Consider the following 18,902-nt stretch of genomic DNA (forward strand, 5'->3'; position numbering starts at 1 on the left):
TTTTCATATTTAAGATAACTTTTCCTTGTACTTTTTTGGGAAAAGAACTTTAGAATTTGATTCTGAAATTATGTGATTATTTCATGATTGTCTGTGACTCATCATTAATTATCATGAGAAAAATAACATTTTAAAATTTTTATTTCTTGGCTGTACTGCAAGGCACGTGGGATCTTAGTTCCCTGCCCAGGGATTGAACCCACTCCCCCTGCATTGGAAGTTTGGAGTATAAACCACTGGAGCAACCAGAAAATTCCTGAAAAAAATATTTTTAAAAGCAAATACTGAATTCTCAGTTCACAGGATTGGAGTAACATTTAGTTACACTTATTATTATTTTGCAACTTTCTATATTAGAGCCAACACCCCCTCTTCAAGTCTCAAATATCCAGTAGGTTCCTGGAAAGTTCATAGACCCTGGGCATGCCGGACAGAGCCCAAGAATTCCATAGCTTAAGGCATCATGATGCCAGCTTACACCAGTAAGAGAAGGGAACAGAAGACTGCTTTTTCTGAACAATCCCCTTCCTAAAATAAAAAAAAGAAAGAAAAAGATATGGCACAGTAATTCTTTAAAATTTTATCTCACAAACATACAGATTGTGTAAAAATATTGTGCAAATTTGTTCATTACAGCAATGCTGGCAATAGTATTGGTAAGAGTCTATCCATAAAGGACTGCTTCAACTATGGTACATTACACAATGGAATAATATACAGCCACGAAAAGGGGGGAGGTATATCTATACATGCTAGCAGTGAAAGCACAAGTTGCAGAAAAAGAATGTGAAATCTACCTTTCTGATAAAATCCATTATAATTTCAGTGTTAGTAAATGCATAGAAAAAAATGAAAGGTACACATCAAATTTGACTGTGGTTTCATTTTCTCCCTGAACAGACATGTCTGGAGCTCCTGTTCCATTTTCTTTCACCTTTGATGGGCTGCTTCTCTCAGGAGGCTCTGAACCCAAGATATGACCCCTTCCCCACCTTGAGACAACAAACTGAACCAGCCTCCAAGGTCAGATGCTTTTTCTGAAGTAGGGGGCCAGGGTGGATAGGATTTGGGGATGGAATGGAATATTGAAACATGAGCAGTGGAAAGCAAAGCAGGGATTAAGGCAGCTTCCTGAGTTCATGAGAGAGAACGTCTACCTGTCACCTGAACGGCTGGGTGACTCACCTGCTTTGGAAGGAGCGGTGTAGGGAGATGCTTTCGAGGCAAGGCCCGCTTTCCTGGCTCGCCACGTCTTGCTGGAGTCACCTGCAGTGCCCCATCACCAAGACGGGTTCACATACCTCTTTCATTTCTCATCTGTCCTGGAAACTGCCCTCTTCCCTTTGGCTAGAACCTGGCTCAAACACTCTTCTATCTCACTCTGTTCCTCTGTGGCCATGGGGGTCTCATTTAATGGCCCTTTCCACACTGAAAACTCACCATACGTTTCTTTTAAAACCTTTTATTCAATAATATATACTTTTAAAATTATAATATGTAACCGCCCGTCATGCCGTATACGCCCCGTGCCCCCACTGGAGTCTGGTCGGCTGGTTAACGTGGTCTGCTGGAAAAACAGGTGGCCACGGGACGAACCAGGGAGCGGGGGAGCAACAGTAACCAACAACCATTTCGCATACCCTTCACATTTCCCATGCTTTCTGGGTCAGGAGGAAGTCAACAGGAAGCCAAAGGCGTGAGAACCTTTTACATTCGGAAGTGAGGTTTGATATACGGTGGTGGGCTGCCCTTCGGTTGGTCTAGTTCGTGCTCGCCAAACCTGCCACCGTTTTGTGTCTGCTCACGGAACGTGATCTCTCTACACACGTTAAGACGTTTGATTTGGTTCTTGTTCTGCTTATGGAAAAGTGGGAGGAACAGCAACAGACCTGGGGAGAGACGGGAGGAGGGGAAAGACGGCATTAATCAATCTGACTGGGCGTGAAGAGAGGCCTCCACTGGCAAGTGGCTCCTTTCTGGGGAGCGCTGGAAATAGTCTACAAGCCTGACTTGCACGTGGCACTATGTGGAAAACCAGGTAAGGACTGACTGGTTTCAGGTTTCAACTAGTGCCCTTTCCCATCACCACTTAGAGGCAGTCTTGGCCCTTCCTCTGCTCTCAGGTCCAGGATGCTCATCTAGAAGCATCACTCTTGACCATCTTGGGCGAGCCCAAGCTGCAAGTTCAGTAGCCCAGCTCCAGAGTCCTCATTAGATCTGACCCGGTTTACTCAGGATGTCTTTGGACCAAGAATCAGATGACTGTTTACACAGGGAAAGGCCCCAGATGAATAAAGAGCAAAATGGGAGCTCGAGTATTTTTAACTCTCCCCTGGAAGTGGCTGTCTGGCATGGCCTGAAAACCTTGTTCCTCTTGCCATGTCCAGCACCGGAGGGTGGGTGGTTGAGATGCCAGTGGAATTCTAGAAGCAGCATCTCAGAATGGTACCACAGCAGTAATGGAAGGGACAGTGCACCTGGGAAGCTGTCCTATAGAATCATCTCATAACCCACTTTCTTTGGATATAGGAAGGGTTCAACTGCTTAGTGTTTGAGAAAGGCTGCATGGTGCATAGGCCAAGAAAGAAATGACTCTTCAGCAAATGATTTTCAAGTGTCCAATTCCACCAAGGGAGCAGTGAGAACAAGGGCACTAACAAGACTCCACTGGCCACACGACAGCACGTGCCTGCCTGAGTTGCAAGGAATGGGGCTGGGGAGGTTTTCTTTCATAAATGCAGAAAACTGCCACAAAGGTTAAAGTCGTGCAGCAAAAATAGTCAACCCCAAGCAGCAGGTTCTGAGTTGTACCTGAATTCAGGAGCAAGTACCAAGAAATAGGACTGTCCCCATACCACCCTAGTTCCACCACTTCTGCTAACGGAGTCTTCACACCAAGGTGATTAACTGTAACCGCCCACCCACACATCTTCTCAATTCCAGGGTTATTCCTCCTCTCCCCCAAGAGACAGGAAGTACAAGCTTAAGGTCCTCTTATGGCAGTGGCTTGTGTCCCACTTCGCAAGGCTGTTGATTGTCAGCATTTTTATTTATGAAAACAGGATTTCACATGACGTTTTTCTTTCCTCTAAAGGGCAGCAGCATAGAAATTATAGATCAGTCATCTAGTGATACAAAGTGGTGGTCAACGGTGTACTAAAGTACTCTTTAGTAAAGGATCACAACCCAGGCAGTGTTGCTTTTCTGCAAACAGGAGACAGTCGGCTCCGTGGTTCTGGAAGGTTTTTTCAAGCTTTCCACTGGGTGTCAAGATTTCTGTCCCAACCTCTTAGTCACCATTTACAGCAAGAAAAGCCAGCAAGTGAAAAACTGTTAATTTATTGATTCAGTGAACTTAAAAAAAAAAACAATCCCCAATACATGCAGTTCAGGATTAAGTATCACATTTGCAGCACATTGTTGAGTCTCTACATAAAAGTATGTATCACCTGTATAATCCCATTCCATCACTTCCCCCAGCCTCTGTAATACCTGGTTGGGGTTATTTCCATTGACACATCCATATAGCTCCAAAGCATTTATTACTGGTTTTGAGCCAGATGTTTCCTCGCCACCTACCCTCCCCTCATCCCCACCCTGGGGTTACTTTTTAATGGCAAGATGTCACTCAGTCATAGATTTATTAAGCTCACTGACAAACTTTGGCTTCTTGTCTGCTCATATGGACCCTGCTTTTGCTTTTGGGTTTACATCTCAATGGCCTTGACTCTGATCAGTTACTATCCACTCCTGTTCATGTGCAGGAGGGCAGGTTGCTTTCTCCTGTGTATGCTTGTGCAGTAACACAGGTTTCTAGATGAATCATTAACCTGAACTGGCATTAAAGGAGACTGTCGACGGGGCTCTCTCAGATCCATTTCAATGCATATATAAAAATTCTTCCAATTGTTTGTGTCCCAAAATGATTTTGCTTCCATCCTCATCACAGCAGCACCTGGGAGAAGCTAAGTCATTTCCCTGAGTAGGCGCAGGCGGAGGCCCACGGCCGCGGGCTCTCTCTGGGACTCAGCACCTGCCTCGAGAGCACCACCGTGTGGTCCCGCTGGAACCAACTCGTGGGGGCGTGCCCATCTCAGGGCGTGTTCCAGAACTTGAACTCTGTGCCCTGCCTTGCTTTCCCCCCTCAAAAGTCATGTTCCTTCCTCTCAAGGTCTACCTTTGCACTGTTTTATTTTTAAACGGATTCCCTGTCTTCTTTTAAACAACCCCCCTTCCCTGCCCCAAGGATTACAAACTCTTCTGTCTCCTCTAAGCAATCAGATAGAGAGTACCTTCCTTCTCTGCAAGGGAATACACATGCTTTGAGCCTCACGAGTACTGGTGTGCTGAAGAATGCCTGTGAGGGGGCCCAGCAGAGGGACCGATGTCCACGCGCCTCCTGGAATGGGCACTGACAGCCCTCTGAGTGCTAAGAACTGGGAATGCTTGGTCTGCATTACACACTCCATGTGCACTGCTCCCGCCCAGTCACCCACGCTGGCTAGCACAGGAGAGGGGTGGGCCAGCTGACAGGATCCTGGGGAGTGAGCTGCAAGCGAACCTGATCAAAGCCTTAGCACTTCATCAGCTCTGCTCTCACCACGGGACTTCTCAGCTGAAGCCAAACCTTGCAGTTAGGCCCACTTGTGGCCACTAACCTCTGATACACCCATCTGTTATTTGGCACAGGAACCTTCTGTTCTCGCCACGCCAGGTCTATGTTCTTGAACATAGGCAGTACCTGAGATGACAGTGTAACACTACCCTGTTCCCCACATTATTTTTGCTTTTCTTTAGGAAACAGTAAATCCTTATCTTAGGCACTTTTAACCTGTTATAAGGTAATGAAGCAAACAAAATGTCTAATGAAAATTACTGAGATGAATTTAAGAAATAATATGCTAACTGGAAAGGATACTGGGTGGGTGAATCTACCATAGCTTTGTCTAGATATAAGACTAGACTCACACACACACACACACTCTCTCTCATCTGTCTTTTGAATTTTCCAAGACTGCTTCCTAATCCAGGAAAAGACTAAAATCTCAGGGGAGCTAGGTCCATCTGCACACAAAATGGTTTTGGAGCTAGGAAAAGAGGAAAGGTCTGGACTAGACTCAGTTCAGTTTGGGAAAGAACCAGTCATAGTCAGCCAGCCACAAGTTGGGTGTCAAGACCAGCCTTGGAAAGGAGTGAGCATTTTAAACTCAGTTATGCTTTATGTCTAAGGCATGAACAGAGGTAAAAAGTAGCGGTGGCGAAAAAGTAAATTGTATGCATAAAATGGAAAAATTACTCCTTTGCCAAGCTGCAGTCACAGAACCTGAGGACAGGCAAGTGAGCTGTGTTTGCACATACTACATCATGACGAGGAGAGAAAGGCAGAAGTCAGTCACCTGACCCTTCTCCGGATGCTTTTATTGCCTCTGGGGGACTCAAGCAAAAGAAGCAGGGTTACTACTTCATCAAGACTCTTCAGCGGGCTCTCCCTGCCTGGTCCAGACAGGTGACTTAAAGAAAAAGAGAAGAGTGAGGGAAGGGAATGGGCGACAAAAGAGGAGATGGGTGGGGCAGGAAAGACACACAGTGGCCCATCTCCCTAATAAATAATAAGCAACAGCTCGGTGTTGCCTAGAAGGGCACGTCAGAAGGTGTCTGACAATCCGAAACACTTGAGTGTTGCTGCCTGCCTTATCAATACAGGTTCAGCCAAGAAGTGCTGTCTTGTTTCTCATTTTCAGGTAGAACAAATGTGTACATTAATATACAGGATGTGCAATGAAGGCAGGAAGCACTGGTTTGAGAACCTTAACTGAATGCATTTCCTGGCTTTGGGATCTTGTTTTATTTGTATTTTAAGTTCCCACTGACCAAATGACAAAAATAGAATCTACATTTAGAGATAGGACCTGCTACCAATACCAATACAATTTTATTGGAATATGGAATGTAAACAGATGCTTTCAAACAATCAATCTAACCTTATAAAAATGTATGGCATTATTAAATAGTTAATAAAGAAATCCTAAAGTGTGATGTGGTGGTAGACACCTTGAGCTCTAGCCCAGTGTGAGAGGTCCCCACAGTTGTGGCATGGCTCTGCAGCTGGGGTCAGGGGGCTGCGTGCAAACCATGCTGATAACAGGTCCCCAGAGTAACATCAGCCCCCATTTTTTAAATCTTCTTAAACAAAATACAGCTTCCTTTGCTTAACATGAAGGCTAGCACAATGGATCCCAATCTTTGACACTTGTCCCAGCAGCTCCACTATCTTCCCCAAGTCCCTTGTATGTTACTGTCTCTGGTCGCTTGGATTATGGGTGGCCCTGCCCACCTAATGCCAGTTTCTGCACGTGTGAAAGACTTTTCTTTGCCAACACATTCATGTATACCTATCAGAGCTCAAAAATCCAGATTACCCTGATTATAGAGGGAAACTGTTTCTCATGGGGATAAAAAGGGGTAAAGGGTAGGAAAGGAGGACTTTCCCTCCCCTGCCACCCAATTTGTCTTTCCTGAATAAATTCTAATAGGATGTTTTTATCCTCCCTCCCTGAAGACTGACTTTCCAGCTTTAGTCATAGTTGTGAACAAAAAATCTTCGTTTCAGAGATGTGCATTAAAATAGGTGCACATACAGGGATGTGCTGGGAAATGACGTTTTCCTTAAAAGACTGGAAAAAGAAAAAAGCCACATGAAAAAAACCAGCAACAAGATTTTAAGGTTAGGCAAATCAACGAAGGTTACAGTAAGCTCCAAGTTATGCAACTTAGCATTCAACTTTTGATGGAACAGATGGACCTGTCGGAGGCATCACAAGGTTTAAAGTAATGCCTCCTGACATCAAATGGGACTCTGGTGAGAGTGACTGCAGTTTGCTCCCAAATGAATACACTTAGAAGAAAACGGCAGGGATGAGGTACATTTCCCAGAGAGCTCATGTCATTTAAAAAAAAAAAAAAGGAAAAAAATACATAAAACATGAATCTGTAAAAGAGTTTAGAAAAAAAAGAATACTGTCACTGTTTTAGTATCTCCTTTTCATAAATGAGGCTGGTGTGTCAGTTCAGACTGCTGACATTTTGCTAAAACTTGAGCCTGAATCTCACCAAAGGAAACCCAGACCACAGTGGAATAGATAGGAAGTCAGATATTCAGAGCTTGTTGACTTCAACAGGTTAATTCAACAGTGGTCTCCTGTTAAAGGAAATGTACAACAACTCCGAGTCTCTCATCTCCCATGCATTCCAAAGGGAGAGTCCCCCTCAGATTCTCAACTATGTGCATCGTCAGGCTGCCCAATGGCAGCTCCCTGTAGACTAGTGCTGGGGAGTTTCTTTTTGACAGACTTTTAGGTCTTTACTCTTCTTTGCGTTTAGAAGGAATGGCTAGAATCTCTTTTTATCACACTGTAGTTTTCCTTCAAGGTTTGTGTTTGGTTGGTCGGTCTTATTGGCAAGCATCAGTGCTGCATTACCCGTCGCTTTCCAGCCTTCACCGGGCCGCCGTGAGACCACTGGGAAGCACAGCGTTGTCCGCACAAGGCTGGGACTGCTCCTTCACCACAGGGTCTGCAAGAAACCAGGAAGACACTCAGCAGGGGCAGGACCAGCCGGGCAAGGGCTGGGGCAGACCCCACGGCAGACCCAACCTTCCTCAGTGAGGCAGAAACACAGGAAACCAGGGCTGAGAGGGCAACAGAGGTCACAGATGCTGAGAGATGACTGGGAGACGCTCTCACAGTCAGCTCATAGCTCTTCAGAGAACAAGTGCGACTGCTGAGATTTAGGGAAAAGAGAGGCACAGAAACACCCACTGTCCACTGTTCAAAATTTCTACTAATTTTCTTATGTGTTATTTTCCTTGAATACTAATGACATATCCAACTCCTAATTTCTTCAAAGTACGTGTGATAATAAACACTTCAGAGAATGGAAAGGGTGAATAAAAGGAACCATTAGAAGATCTATGGATTTTAAGCAACAGCATAAAAATTTTTTTGGAAGTATACCATGTATTTGGAAAAGCAGACAGATCATGATTTGTATAATATAAACATCAGTGTTCTTAATCCAATCAAACTCAGAGGGTAAAAATAGCTTTCTGTGATGGAACCTGGAGAGACGACATCCAGTTGCACTTGAAGAATGAAGAGTAAGATTTTTTTAAAATCTGCTTTCGACTACAGTTCATGGGCAAGCAGGCGCACAACCAGAGAGCATGAATTCTTTGGGCAAGATTTACTTAATCTCCAGAGGGGGAAAAAAGGAGGAGGAAAGATATCGAGGAAAGATAGCGTACTGGTTAAGCAAGAGACAGGTTGAAAGGTCTAATCTTGCTTCAGAGAGAAAACTACAACAGGTCACTTAACCTCCCTTATGCTCAAGTCTCCTCTGTGACTGGACTAAATGACCTCACATTGCCTCTAATGAAAGTCTGGGACATACTTTATCAGAGGGAGAATCACATGCATGCAGATAAATAAGCAGTCACGTAAACTGAATATACAGACATACTTCAAAGTGAGACCTAAGAAGTCAGTAATACAGATAGAATCTTAGTGAGGTCTTTCCATACTTGCTATCCTTTCCTCAAATTCCTTGTATTTAACTAACTTCCTTCTTTAAAAATATGCTATGATCACCTTATTATTTTCAACAAGTCACTTGTTTTTTTGGAGGGGAAAAAATCTTTGATTAGGTTTCCACACAAATGTATATATTTTAAAACTAAATTTTAGATACTTCTGATCTATCAACTTGGGGGTCACAGGCAATGGTCAAACAGACCTGACTCAGGGGAACTATAGCAACGAACAAGCAAACACCTGTGAGCATCAAGAAACAGGTCTGCAGAGTTATTTTAAGAGTCTAGAATTAATGGGGCCAAAACCCAAGGACAATTCATCCAAATTTCCAGAATTCTCTTGTCTGGCCTCAAAGATAGAAGGTGGAAGAGTTTCCCTTTGACAAGCCAGGCCCCTGGAGACTCACAGAAGTATGGGTGCTCCATGGCCTCTTTGGCAGTCAGTCTCTGTTGATGGTCATATCGCAGAAGTTTGTCCAGAAGATCTAGGGCCTCAGGGCTGACGAGGTGTCTGTTCTCACTATGGATAAAATTTTCCCAGCGTTTCCGTGAATGTCTGAGAAGAAAAGTAAAGCATTAGTATTCTGAGATTAAATATCACAAAAATCTTTTTTAGGGCTAAAGCCAGCAAAGTCTTAGAGTACTGCACTGATTACAAGCTGGTTAAACCTCACTGTTATTGGTACCACTTGTCACACCCCTACCCACCAGCACCCTCAAAACAAAACAGTACTCTGAGATGGATACATAATTAATTAAAATATCTACATTTGGTGCAAAATTTGTGGACCCTTTCTAGATAATGTTTTATGCATCAGGCTTTGAGTCAATTCTGGGTGAGGCATGGAAGTAGGTGAGTAATCTTTATTGTTTAGCAGATATATTTAGAGAGCTGGCCGCAGAAACATGGAGGCTCCATAAAATTACTCTCTGAAAATCGTCAACACAACATTTACTTCTCAACACCACTGTACTGTATCTGAAAATATGCTTTAAAACTTGCTCTTACAGAAAATCCATTATAGAGAATAAAGAAGAAACTATAACTCTCTTATTCAAAGAAGAATCACAGCATTCTAAGATTCTGCATTAAAATAAGCAGATGCTGTTCGAGAAAGTTCTTTCCTGTGGCATGATTTTTGTCTTCCATTTTCTATTAACAGGTTATCTCTTAGAAAAGTAAAATGATTAGAAGACAGATGTAAACAGTGCTAAAATAGCTTAAGTTAAAATATATATGGCGGAAAAAAAGAATATCTCAATTCTGATGTAATTAGAAAGGGGAAAGAGCTTCAGAAAGTGATTTCGGCTACCCTTTCCCCTTCTGAAATGGGATAAATTAAGAGCCTCTTTCTCTCTCTCTTACTTACTGTCCCAGAATATCGTTGAAGTGCGGATCTAGGTCTATGTGATACTTCTTCAGATACCCATACAGCTCATCTGTACCCAGAACCTTGGCAATGCGAACAAGCTGAAACACAAAACAAACTGACCAAATCACTGAGCACAGAACTCACTGGAAGCCCGCAGGGATGCTGGACCAAGGAATTAGAAGGCTTCCACATCACTACATTTCCAGGGAACAGATACAGATCTGAGCCCAGGGCAGACAGGCAGCAGACTCACGGACATGAAGTTCACATGAACGCACATTTTCAAAATGCCTTTAAAAGGATAACACAACTTATGACAATAATCTTTTAGAAGCTGGTCATTATGGGGACATAAAGCCTAACACCTATGGGCTTCTCGTGGTTGAGAATCTGCGTGCCAGTGCGAGGAACGTGGGTTCGATCCCTGGTCCCTGAGTATCCCACGTGCCATGCAGCAACTAAGCCCATGAGCCACAACTACTGAGCCTGTGCTCTAGAGCCCAGGAACTGCAACTATGGAAGCCCTAGAGCTGTGCTCTGCAACAAGAGAAGCCACCACAATGAGAAGCCCGCGCACCAAAGTGACAGAGTAGCCTCCGCTCTCTGCAATCAGAGAAAGGCCATGTGCAGCAATGAGGACCCAGCACAGCCTAAAAACAAACAAAAAACAAAACCGAACGACTAGAATCTTGTACAAGGAGGTACTTAGCTCTTTTATAGACTCAGCTTGAAAGCTGGGCATAACACAGCACTGTCTGTCTCTATCTTTGGGACCATAGATAAGATTCTGTGAAATTCTTTACCCTGAAGAAAAGCTTACACTGAGTGGTATTTAGAGGCTCAACAACAGCATTCCTATCAGGATGCTATTTTCTTGGCATCTGCCCCAAAATGGATGGGAGTCAGATGGGTGTTTGCTTACCTGGTCATAGTTATCCTGTCCATGAAAGAAGGGCTCCTTTCGAAAGATCATGCTTGCTAACATACAGCCCAAACTCCACATATCCAAGCTATAATCATACATCTATGGAAATAAAGAAGGGGGTTACAAATGTCATTTTTCTGACCTGAGTTTCTAATTTTCTACAGATATTTTAAAATTCAAAGCCAAAAAAAAAGTAGCTGAGACAAATCCATCATTATCATTTTATCATTTTGGGGTAGAATATAGACTGGATTTTGAATGTAACCAAACTGACTATAAATAAAAACCAGGAAAAAGAAAAAGCCAGGAAAAGCCCTAAGCAAATGTAAGAAGAACTCAGTGATGCCTCATTAACAGCTTTACCTGGTAGTCCACAAGGAGCTCTGGTCCCTTGAAGTACCTGGAGGCCACTCGGACATTGTACTCCTGGGCGGGATGATAGAATTCTGCCAGACCCCAGTCTATCAGTCGCAGCTATAAATATGACAGAAGCAAAGCATGTGAAGGGAGTGTCTCCAGATGCCTCTGTCTTACAACAAGGCCACATCCCATTTGATAATCTTTGGCCACATAAAAAACGTTATCAAGTGCACTGGCTTTTAAAAAGGCACATGTACCTTCTGGGAACTGCTAAGAGGTCATTTCTAGAGCAGAGCACTTGGTTGGAATCTTAGTTGTTTTTCCTTAACATTTAAATTACCCTGGCTTATCATTTCTCTAGATCAATAAAGCTTAAGCTTGTCTTCTGTGCCCATAACCAGCTGCAAGTGTTAACACATCCCTCATTACTCAACAGTTTCCATTACAAGCTCTAGTCGTAACAGAAAGGGTTGGGGACGTGTGCCCCACTCCAGGATTGAAGCACTGCTCTAGCTCTTCACTAATCTAACACTAGTTGATTCATTTACTCACCAGTCAGGGGCAATCAGAACTGAGTTTCAAAAACAGGAGGGCCCCATGTGTACTTTTTAAGGCCAGGCAGATTGGTCTGAGGGTCATTAAGAAAGGAAGTAAAAATCACCAGCTGTAGTTTCTTTTTGAGGCCCTCTAGGAAAACCATGACCACAGCAAACAAGTGACTACAAGTTAGGGTCAGCTGTCTACTTTCCTTGTGTGCTACGCTTATGTGAAGTAGAAACCAACACTGGAGTCTGGAGAAATAACAGTGTCATAGTCTGCCAAAGGAAACAGCATGGGTCTTTAGAAACCACCTAGGTACTGGCCAGAGTTTGGGTCGAGCCTTCCAATGAAAGGCTTGTTGCTGCCTGGCTGTAATGGTACCTTTTTCTGCTGGTGATCTATCATGACATTGTGAGGTTTCACATCCCTGTGCATGATTCCCTTGCTGTGGCAGTAATCCAGAGCCTATTAGATGAGAAAGCACAGAGAAAAGTAAGCAAACCCTCAACCACCCGTGCCCCCCAGTGCAAGTATATGCTCATTGTGACAGCTTGATTTGAACACAATCTCCCAAAGGGTAGTCTTACTGTCTGTAGTAAAAGAGAAAAAACATGCTTCAGGAGGCACCCCTTGCTCCCTGGGCACACTATGCTGGCAGCTGGTAGAAAGGGGGCTGTGGAGAGGACACCAAGGGCTATTATAGAAGTTTCTTTAAAAGGGGGATGATATATTAATACTTATTCAGGCATTCCTCTCCTACTTGGCGCTGGTAGCAACAGACCCGCCACCTGGATTTAGAAATCGTATGCTGGCTTAATTTGATGTGTTTAAAACCAGACTGAGGAACCACACTGGAGTCACTTCTCCTAATAGTTCGAACAACACATGAAGGATCCACATGGACATGAAAAATGACATCCCAATCTTATCTGCAACACGGCTCGTCTTTCAGGTAAGTGTCCCATATGAGTTTTCTAGATTAACATGTGTTCTAATATTAGTATTATCCTTAAAAACAATCCCTGAGCCAGTTGGGCTTCACAAATTATGATTATGACTCCAAGGGAGAAAATTGCTTCCTATAAGATCACTGATATGGAGCTAAGTTTTTTAAATGTACAAGTCAATGGTTTTTTAGTAAATTCCTCAAGTCGTGCCACCATGACCACAATCCAGTTTTAGAATTTTTTCATCATCCCAAGAACTCCCTTAAACTTCCAATCCTGTCTGCCGACTCCTTTCCTCTCCTCTCCTCCCAACCACTGCTCTACCACCTGTACTACAGGTCTGCCTTTTCTGGATCTTCATAAAATGAAGTGATACAATGTAAGTACTTTATCTTCTCCTATGCAGCACAATTTTCCTAAGATTTACCCATGTTGCTTTGCTGAATCCCTGGCTTCTACCCACAAGATGCCAGCAGCATCCCTCCAATTGTGAGAACCAAAAATGGCTCCAGACATTGCCAAACGTTCTGAGGGACAAAGTGAGCCTGACTGAGGACCGCTGGGATTAGAATAGCAAGGGCACTGTACTAGGAATATATGAGCCAGAATATGACCCATACAACCAGCGCTCTAGGAATATGCAAATTTGCATTTCCCAGACACAAAAGAATATACAGTATATGACGCTTTTCACATGAAGGTCAAGAACAGATGAAACCAAACTATGGTGGAAAAGGTGAGAACATATAATCTATGCAAGGAGAGAAATCTTCTGTAACTGCACTGTCCTATATGGCACTTCAATTTAATTTTTCTCTTTGTCTTGTTTTCTGTTAACAGTGGTAGCAAGACTCCACACTGGATCTGGGGCAGTGTGTAGGGAACCAGGGCTCCTGAGGACACACCGCCCTAAACCTGAACCAGGAGCTCGGACAGGAAGCCTGAGTGAGTCACCAAGCAATCACTCTGCAGCCCTGGACCTCAGTTCCTTCAACATTTTCTACACTTCTTCTTCCCTATCCCTATTTTTCCCCATCTTTGAGAAAACTTAGCAAGCGCTGATTCTGTCATTTTGCCCAGTCTTTGCCCAAAGGAATAAACTAATTAGGACCACAATACCTAAGGTGTGAAAAATACCTGAAGAAAGCAACAGCTGAACAAATATAGTAAGGGGATGAATTCTTTCACCAAGTTCACTATTTGGCTTCCCTGTGGAGGTACTGACTGCTCTTAAATTCCTTGGGGGAATTATTTCAATTTAAAAACCTCACAGTTTCTGACCATTAGGCATGAAAGATGTTTTTCAAGTTTCATCTGGGATTCTCTGCCTCATTAGCAGAAAGTATGACCCCCACCGTGTAGCTGCTGCCTCCAGAAGGCAGAGAGGGCATCAGACACTGGGGGCCACTGAAATGACCCGCCTGCAAAGACGTGTATTATTACTCTTATTGGGACGCTGTGACCTAATCTAACGACACCTCTACATTCTTCCAGAGGTTCTTAAATTGAGATCCATGCATTCCATCCTAAAACTTTATGTAATGTTATATGTATATTTTTATATGCATGGGGGTGGCTCAGTTTTCATTAGATACTTAGTGACCCCTGACCATAAAAAAACATTAGTCTACTCCATTGTACAAACCTTTTTAGAATTCTTAAGTTTTTACCTAGACAAACTAAAAAAGACCATTCCTTAGTCGATCAATAACATCTGAAAATTTCAGTCCTGGGATTAGTAAGTCTCCTAGAAAATCCACTCATCGCCTCTCCTTGCATGTCACCGTTAATTAGCCAGGGCTAAACACGTAGGTTACAGGGTCGGTTGTCTCATAAGAAAGGGACTATGGGGACTTCCCTGGTGGACCAGTGGTTAAGACGCCAAGCTCCCAATGCAGGAGGCCTGGGTTCGATCCCTGCTCGGGGAACTGGATCCCACATGCTGCAACTAAAGATCCTGCATGTGGTAAGGAAGGTTCCATGTGCTAAGACCAAGTGCAGCCAAATAAATAAAAAGTTTTTTTAAAAAAAGAAAGGGACTATGAGAAGTGGCAAGAATAGGATGGCTGTAAAATGTCCACCATCCTTGTATGCATGTCCTTCCATGATGTAACTTAACGCTCTGCCCATGAAAAAGTGGCATCTACTACTTCACCCTTTGAATCCAGGCCTGGCCACGTGCCTTGCTTTGGCCAATAGGGCATTAGCAAAAGTAACAAAAGCAGAGGCTTGTAAAGAGCTTACATTTATCAAGGTTTGCCCTCTCTCGTTGTTGGGACTTGAGACCACCACAGGAAGTAGCCCAGACCAACTTTCTGAAGGATGAGACCTCAAGCTACACCGGCTGCTCTCCTAGCCTGGACCTTCTTGCCCTAGTCAAGCTGACCCAGATCAAAAGACCCACCCATCCAATCCAGTGAATTATGGCAAATAATAAACTGTTTTCCAAAAGTCACTAAGTTTGGGGTGATTTGATATGTAATGAAAACTAATAAGCATTAATTAAACAGCAAAAAACAAAACAAACTTAAAAACCAAGAACCAACAAGAGTTATGAAGACAGAGATTCTAATCTGTGGTATAATGTTCCCAGTACCTCTAACCTGGCCATTTTTCTCAGGTCCACTGGAAAGTTTCTATGTAAAGATCCCACAGTGAAGGCCTCAGTAAGCTACCCACCCACCCCCACCTCAAACCCATTAAATTCTCTGGGTGTCAACATATATTCTTCTTGAGTTCTATTATGTCCTCTCAAAAAACTCCTTTAATGAATAATCCTGAGAAAAATTCACTGTTTATGACTGTTACTTACTTTAAGTAGTTCATACATATAAAACCGGATATCAAAGTCTGTCAGGATCTGGTACAGTTGCTGGAATGGATTTCAGAAAACAGAAAGTTAATTTAGTCTTACTGCCTGGTGCTATCCTGAAGTCTGTCATTATTCTCGGTAAACTTGGTGCTTATGTCACGCAAGAACCCCAGAACCTCTTGCTACCTGATTTGGAACAAATGAAGGCAAAGACTAAAGACAAAGGTCTAATATTTCAGTCTTCAGAAGAAAAAAATGGAAGAAATTCCAAAGGTATAAAAAAAAAAAAATTTACACCAACTTGCATCTTTTAAAAACTTGTGTAAGTGCTCCATGATTTCAACAGTCACAATTACATTATTGTAGAGGTGACGTCCAAGTTGTCCAATTGTCCTCATATTCTTAATGAACTTCAAGCAAATGACCCCCACTGCAGCACCACAGTTTACTTTAGAAAACCGAGTTCTCAGTGGACAGTAGAACCTGGAAAACTTCATCAGCCCACATGGTAAAATGGTGGCAAGACAGACCACGAGGAAAATGAACTGCTATAGCATCTGGAGAGGGCAGGAGACTTAACGAAATAAAAAAAAGAAAAAAAGAAAAAACTCTCCAATCCTCCAAAAATCAGTTTCAGGCTGGAAAAAAGAACACTTTATAGGCAAAAACTGATGATAACTAAAGATGCAAAATGTTTGAGGTGCGTGGGAGGAGTGGTAGGGTGAGATGTTAAAAAAAAAAAAAGGAAAGGAGGGAGGGATGGATGGATATGGGTTCTGAAAATGATTCCAGGCCTAACTGACACAAATGACAGTTTTCGTAACTGGTAATCCAAAGTTTGTTTTGGATTGAGAATTTTGTTTGTTTAAGTGTCGATTTCCAAGAGACAGAATAGAATCTAGCATATCCAGGTTCATTTAAATCATCACAAACCCCTGTTGGAAACTGTATTATTATTATTTAGACAATAAATAATAACTCTTTTCCTATCAGTTCACATCTTCTATAAAATGAATCAGTACACCTTTATCAAACCTATTTTGTTTCTCTACTGGAAGACTCAAGCCACGTAGGGACTCTCTTCAAGGGGAACAGAACAGTGTACATACAGTGCATCTGTGTAAAAGGGGGGGAAACTACAACATATGAGTATTTGTATCTGCAAGAATGTCTATTCACTGTGTATCACTTTATATTAACATTTTGCTAAGTTGCTTCAGTTGTGTCCAACTCTTTGTGACCCCATGGACTGTAGCCCACCAGGCTTCTCTGTCCATGGAATTCTCCAGGCAAGAATACTGGAGTGGGCTGCCATTTCCTCCTCCAGGGGATCTTATCAACCCAGGGATCAAACCCACGACTCATGTCTCTTGCATGAGTTCGTGCATGAGATGGGTTCTTTACCACTAGCACCACCTGGGAAGCCCATATATTAATATTTTAAATCCATGTAAACATACTACCTGTTTGAAAAAATTTTTTAGGAAAAAAAAATTTTCCAAGAATCAAACCTAACATTTTCTACCACCAGGACTTAGTCTCTTTCTCAAATTTCCTCTTTTAAGTATAAGTAACTCTCCCTCCAGTTTAGTAAGAGTATCTAATTCACTCAGAGCACCACAGAGAATGAAAACATCCTTCCCAGTACACTGGTGGTGCCTTGGAGCTGCTCCACTATTGGAGGTTGGCCCTGCTTGGACGGAACCATTTTCAGGCCCAATGGCAAGAACATGCCACTACTTCTGCTCAGGACAGACTCACTCATAACAAAACACCCAGGCATTTTGTTCTCCCCCAAGTCTGCATAGCAAGAAAGGCTTCTCAGAAGCACACCAACCGACAGCCTATATGTACAGACACAGGCCGGGGATACCATCTCCTTAAGTGCCAAATCAGCTCTTCCTCTGAGAGTTAAGGAGATCATACCCATAGATAGTGGCAAGTTGAACCTCAAGTCAATAAACAGACCATGAAAGTGGAAAGAGCATTTTCTAATAATCCTCAGAGGGCTAGAATATTCTATTTCCAGAAAACAAATGTGGGCTATTATTTGGATCTTTATCATGCATGGAAGGCTTTCCTTTTGTACCATGTGGTATCCATACCAAGCAATGGTGTAAGGCATAAAACAAATGTCCCTGCACTGCCAACACAGTATTTCCAGCTACTCCAACTAGTATCACTTTTAATGCAATACTGATACAAAAAAACACCTGCTGACTATAGTGTTTAGGTCTAACGCATCACAAAGTCCTGACTGACATTCCCTCTCATTCTTCAGCTCTGGGAAGGAGGAGACCAAACCACACCTGCAACAGGACTCAAGAGTCAGAGTCGGGCTTCCTCCAGCTTTTGTAGCTCTTTCTTCACTGAAGCCCTGAGGAATTCCCCACTCTGATCAAACAAACCCATGTTTTTCACCTCTGTTCTTCCCTCTGGCAAATCCAGAACGCCTGCCCGGCTACCTGAGCTGGTGGCGTCCTAACCACCTACCCAGGCTCCCCAGAGCACACGGCGGTCTCCTCCTCTTCCGAATCCCCAGCAGGCCACTGTTCTCTGGGGCGCTCACAGGACACTGACAGCAGCAGTGTCCCACGTTAACCGTCTACACCTGGGCACTGGCAGTGACCTGGAATTCTCAAGATACTTTCTCCCTCTGCTGTGAACAGTGAGAGGCTTCACTCTGCCCACACGCTGAGTCCTATGCTGCCACCCCTGCATATCACACTGCATATGCATGAGGGGTCAAATGGGTGCCGTGGCTGCTGGCAGTCACTGATCTGGTGACTCAAGACCTCTGAACTTTCCCTCCCCCAACCAAGCATGTCAAGGTACAATCATGATAACCAGGTACAACTCTGTCTATATTCTAAGTCCCTGCATGGCAGAATGACATGTTTTATGTACCTCACACCACACGTGGCATTTCTGTGCTTGCACACAGAAGGCGGTCAATAAACATGTCTTTGATGATGCTCACTAGTCAACAGAACAGAATTAAAACCGTCTTCAAGAAACACAAGTACTAAGGCTTCATGACAAATTAGGAAGAGAAATTTCACAAGAACCACACTTCTCCTCCATTCTTCTTAGCTAACATGGAGAACACTAACTAACCAACTGCCAAATACTGACAGGAAGTTAGTTTTACTTACATTTTCATAAAGTAAGTGACCTTGAAAAACAAAACAACCCTACGCTTCCTGGAAGTCTACGAAGGTGCTGAGGAAGAAACTATTCACCAATCCTAGTTTGGTTCCAAAGCCTCAAACACACTGGCATTGACCTACAAGTCAGTTACACACCAGGACTATTCAAAGGGCCCAAGGTTGAAATTTCCTGGACCTTTTAATTAACC

At 43.2% G+C, this 18,902-nt stretch overlaps 1 protein-coding gene across 2 annotated transcripts in view; it reads right to left on the reverse strand.

Annotated features, from left to right (window-relative positions):
* Positions 1–1,384: 1,384 nt before the first annotated feature.
* The window catches only part of CSNK2A2 (casein kinase 2 alpha 2), a 35,677-nt gene continuing 18,159 nt past the window's right edge, over positions 1,385–18,902 (reverse strand). The window contains exons 5-12 of one of the 2 annotated variants that reach the window (XM_052655922.1): positions 15,545–15,604; positions 12,167–12,250; positions 11,249–11,359; positions 10,883–10,984; positions 9,958–10,058; positions 8,995–9,143; positions 7,479–7,572; positions 1,388–1,889 (exon numbers count right to left, since the gene is read on the reverse strand). In XM_052655922.1, coding sequence (XP_052511882.1) covers positions 7,496–7,572; positions 8,995–9,143; positions 9,958–10,058; positions 10,883–10,984; positions 11,249–11,359; positions 12,167–12,250; positions 15,545–15,604 — 684 coding nt within the window. In that variant the 3' untranslated portion in view covers positions 1,388–1,889; positions 7,479–7,495. Of the gene's footprint in view, positions 1,890–7,478; positions 7,573–8,994; positions 9,144–9,957; positions 10,059–10,882; positions 10,985–11,248; positions 11,360–12,166; positions 12,251–15,544; positions 15,605–18,902 lie in introns of both variants that reach the window. The other variant, XM_052655924.1, reaches the window with a different exon arrangement.

The sequence above is a fragment of the Budorcas taxicolor genome, chromosome 18, assembly GCF_023091745.1.
Source record: "Budorcas taxicolor isolate Tak-1 chromosome 18, Takin1.1, whole genome shotgun sequence".
Classification (NCBI taxonomy): domain Eukaryota; kingdom Metazoa; phylum Chordata; class Mammalia; order Artiodactyla; family Bovidae; genus Budorcas; species Budorcas taxicolor.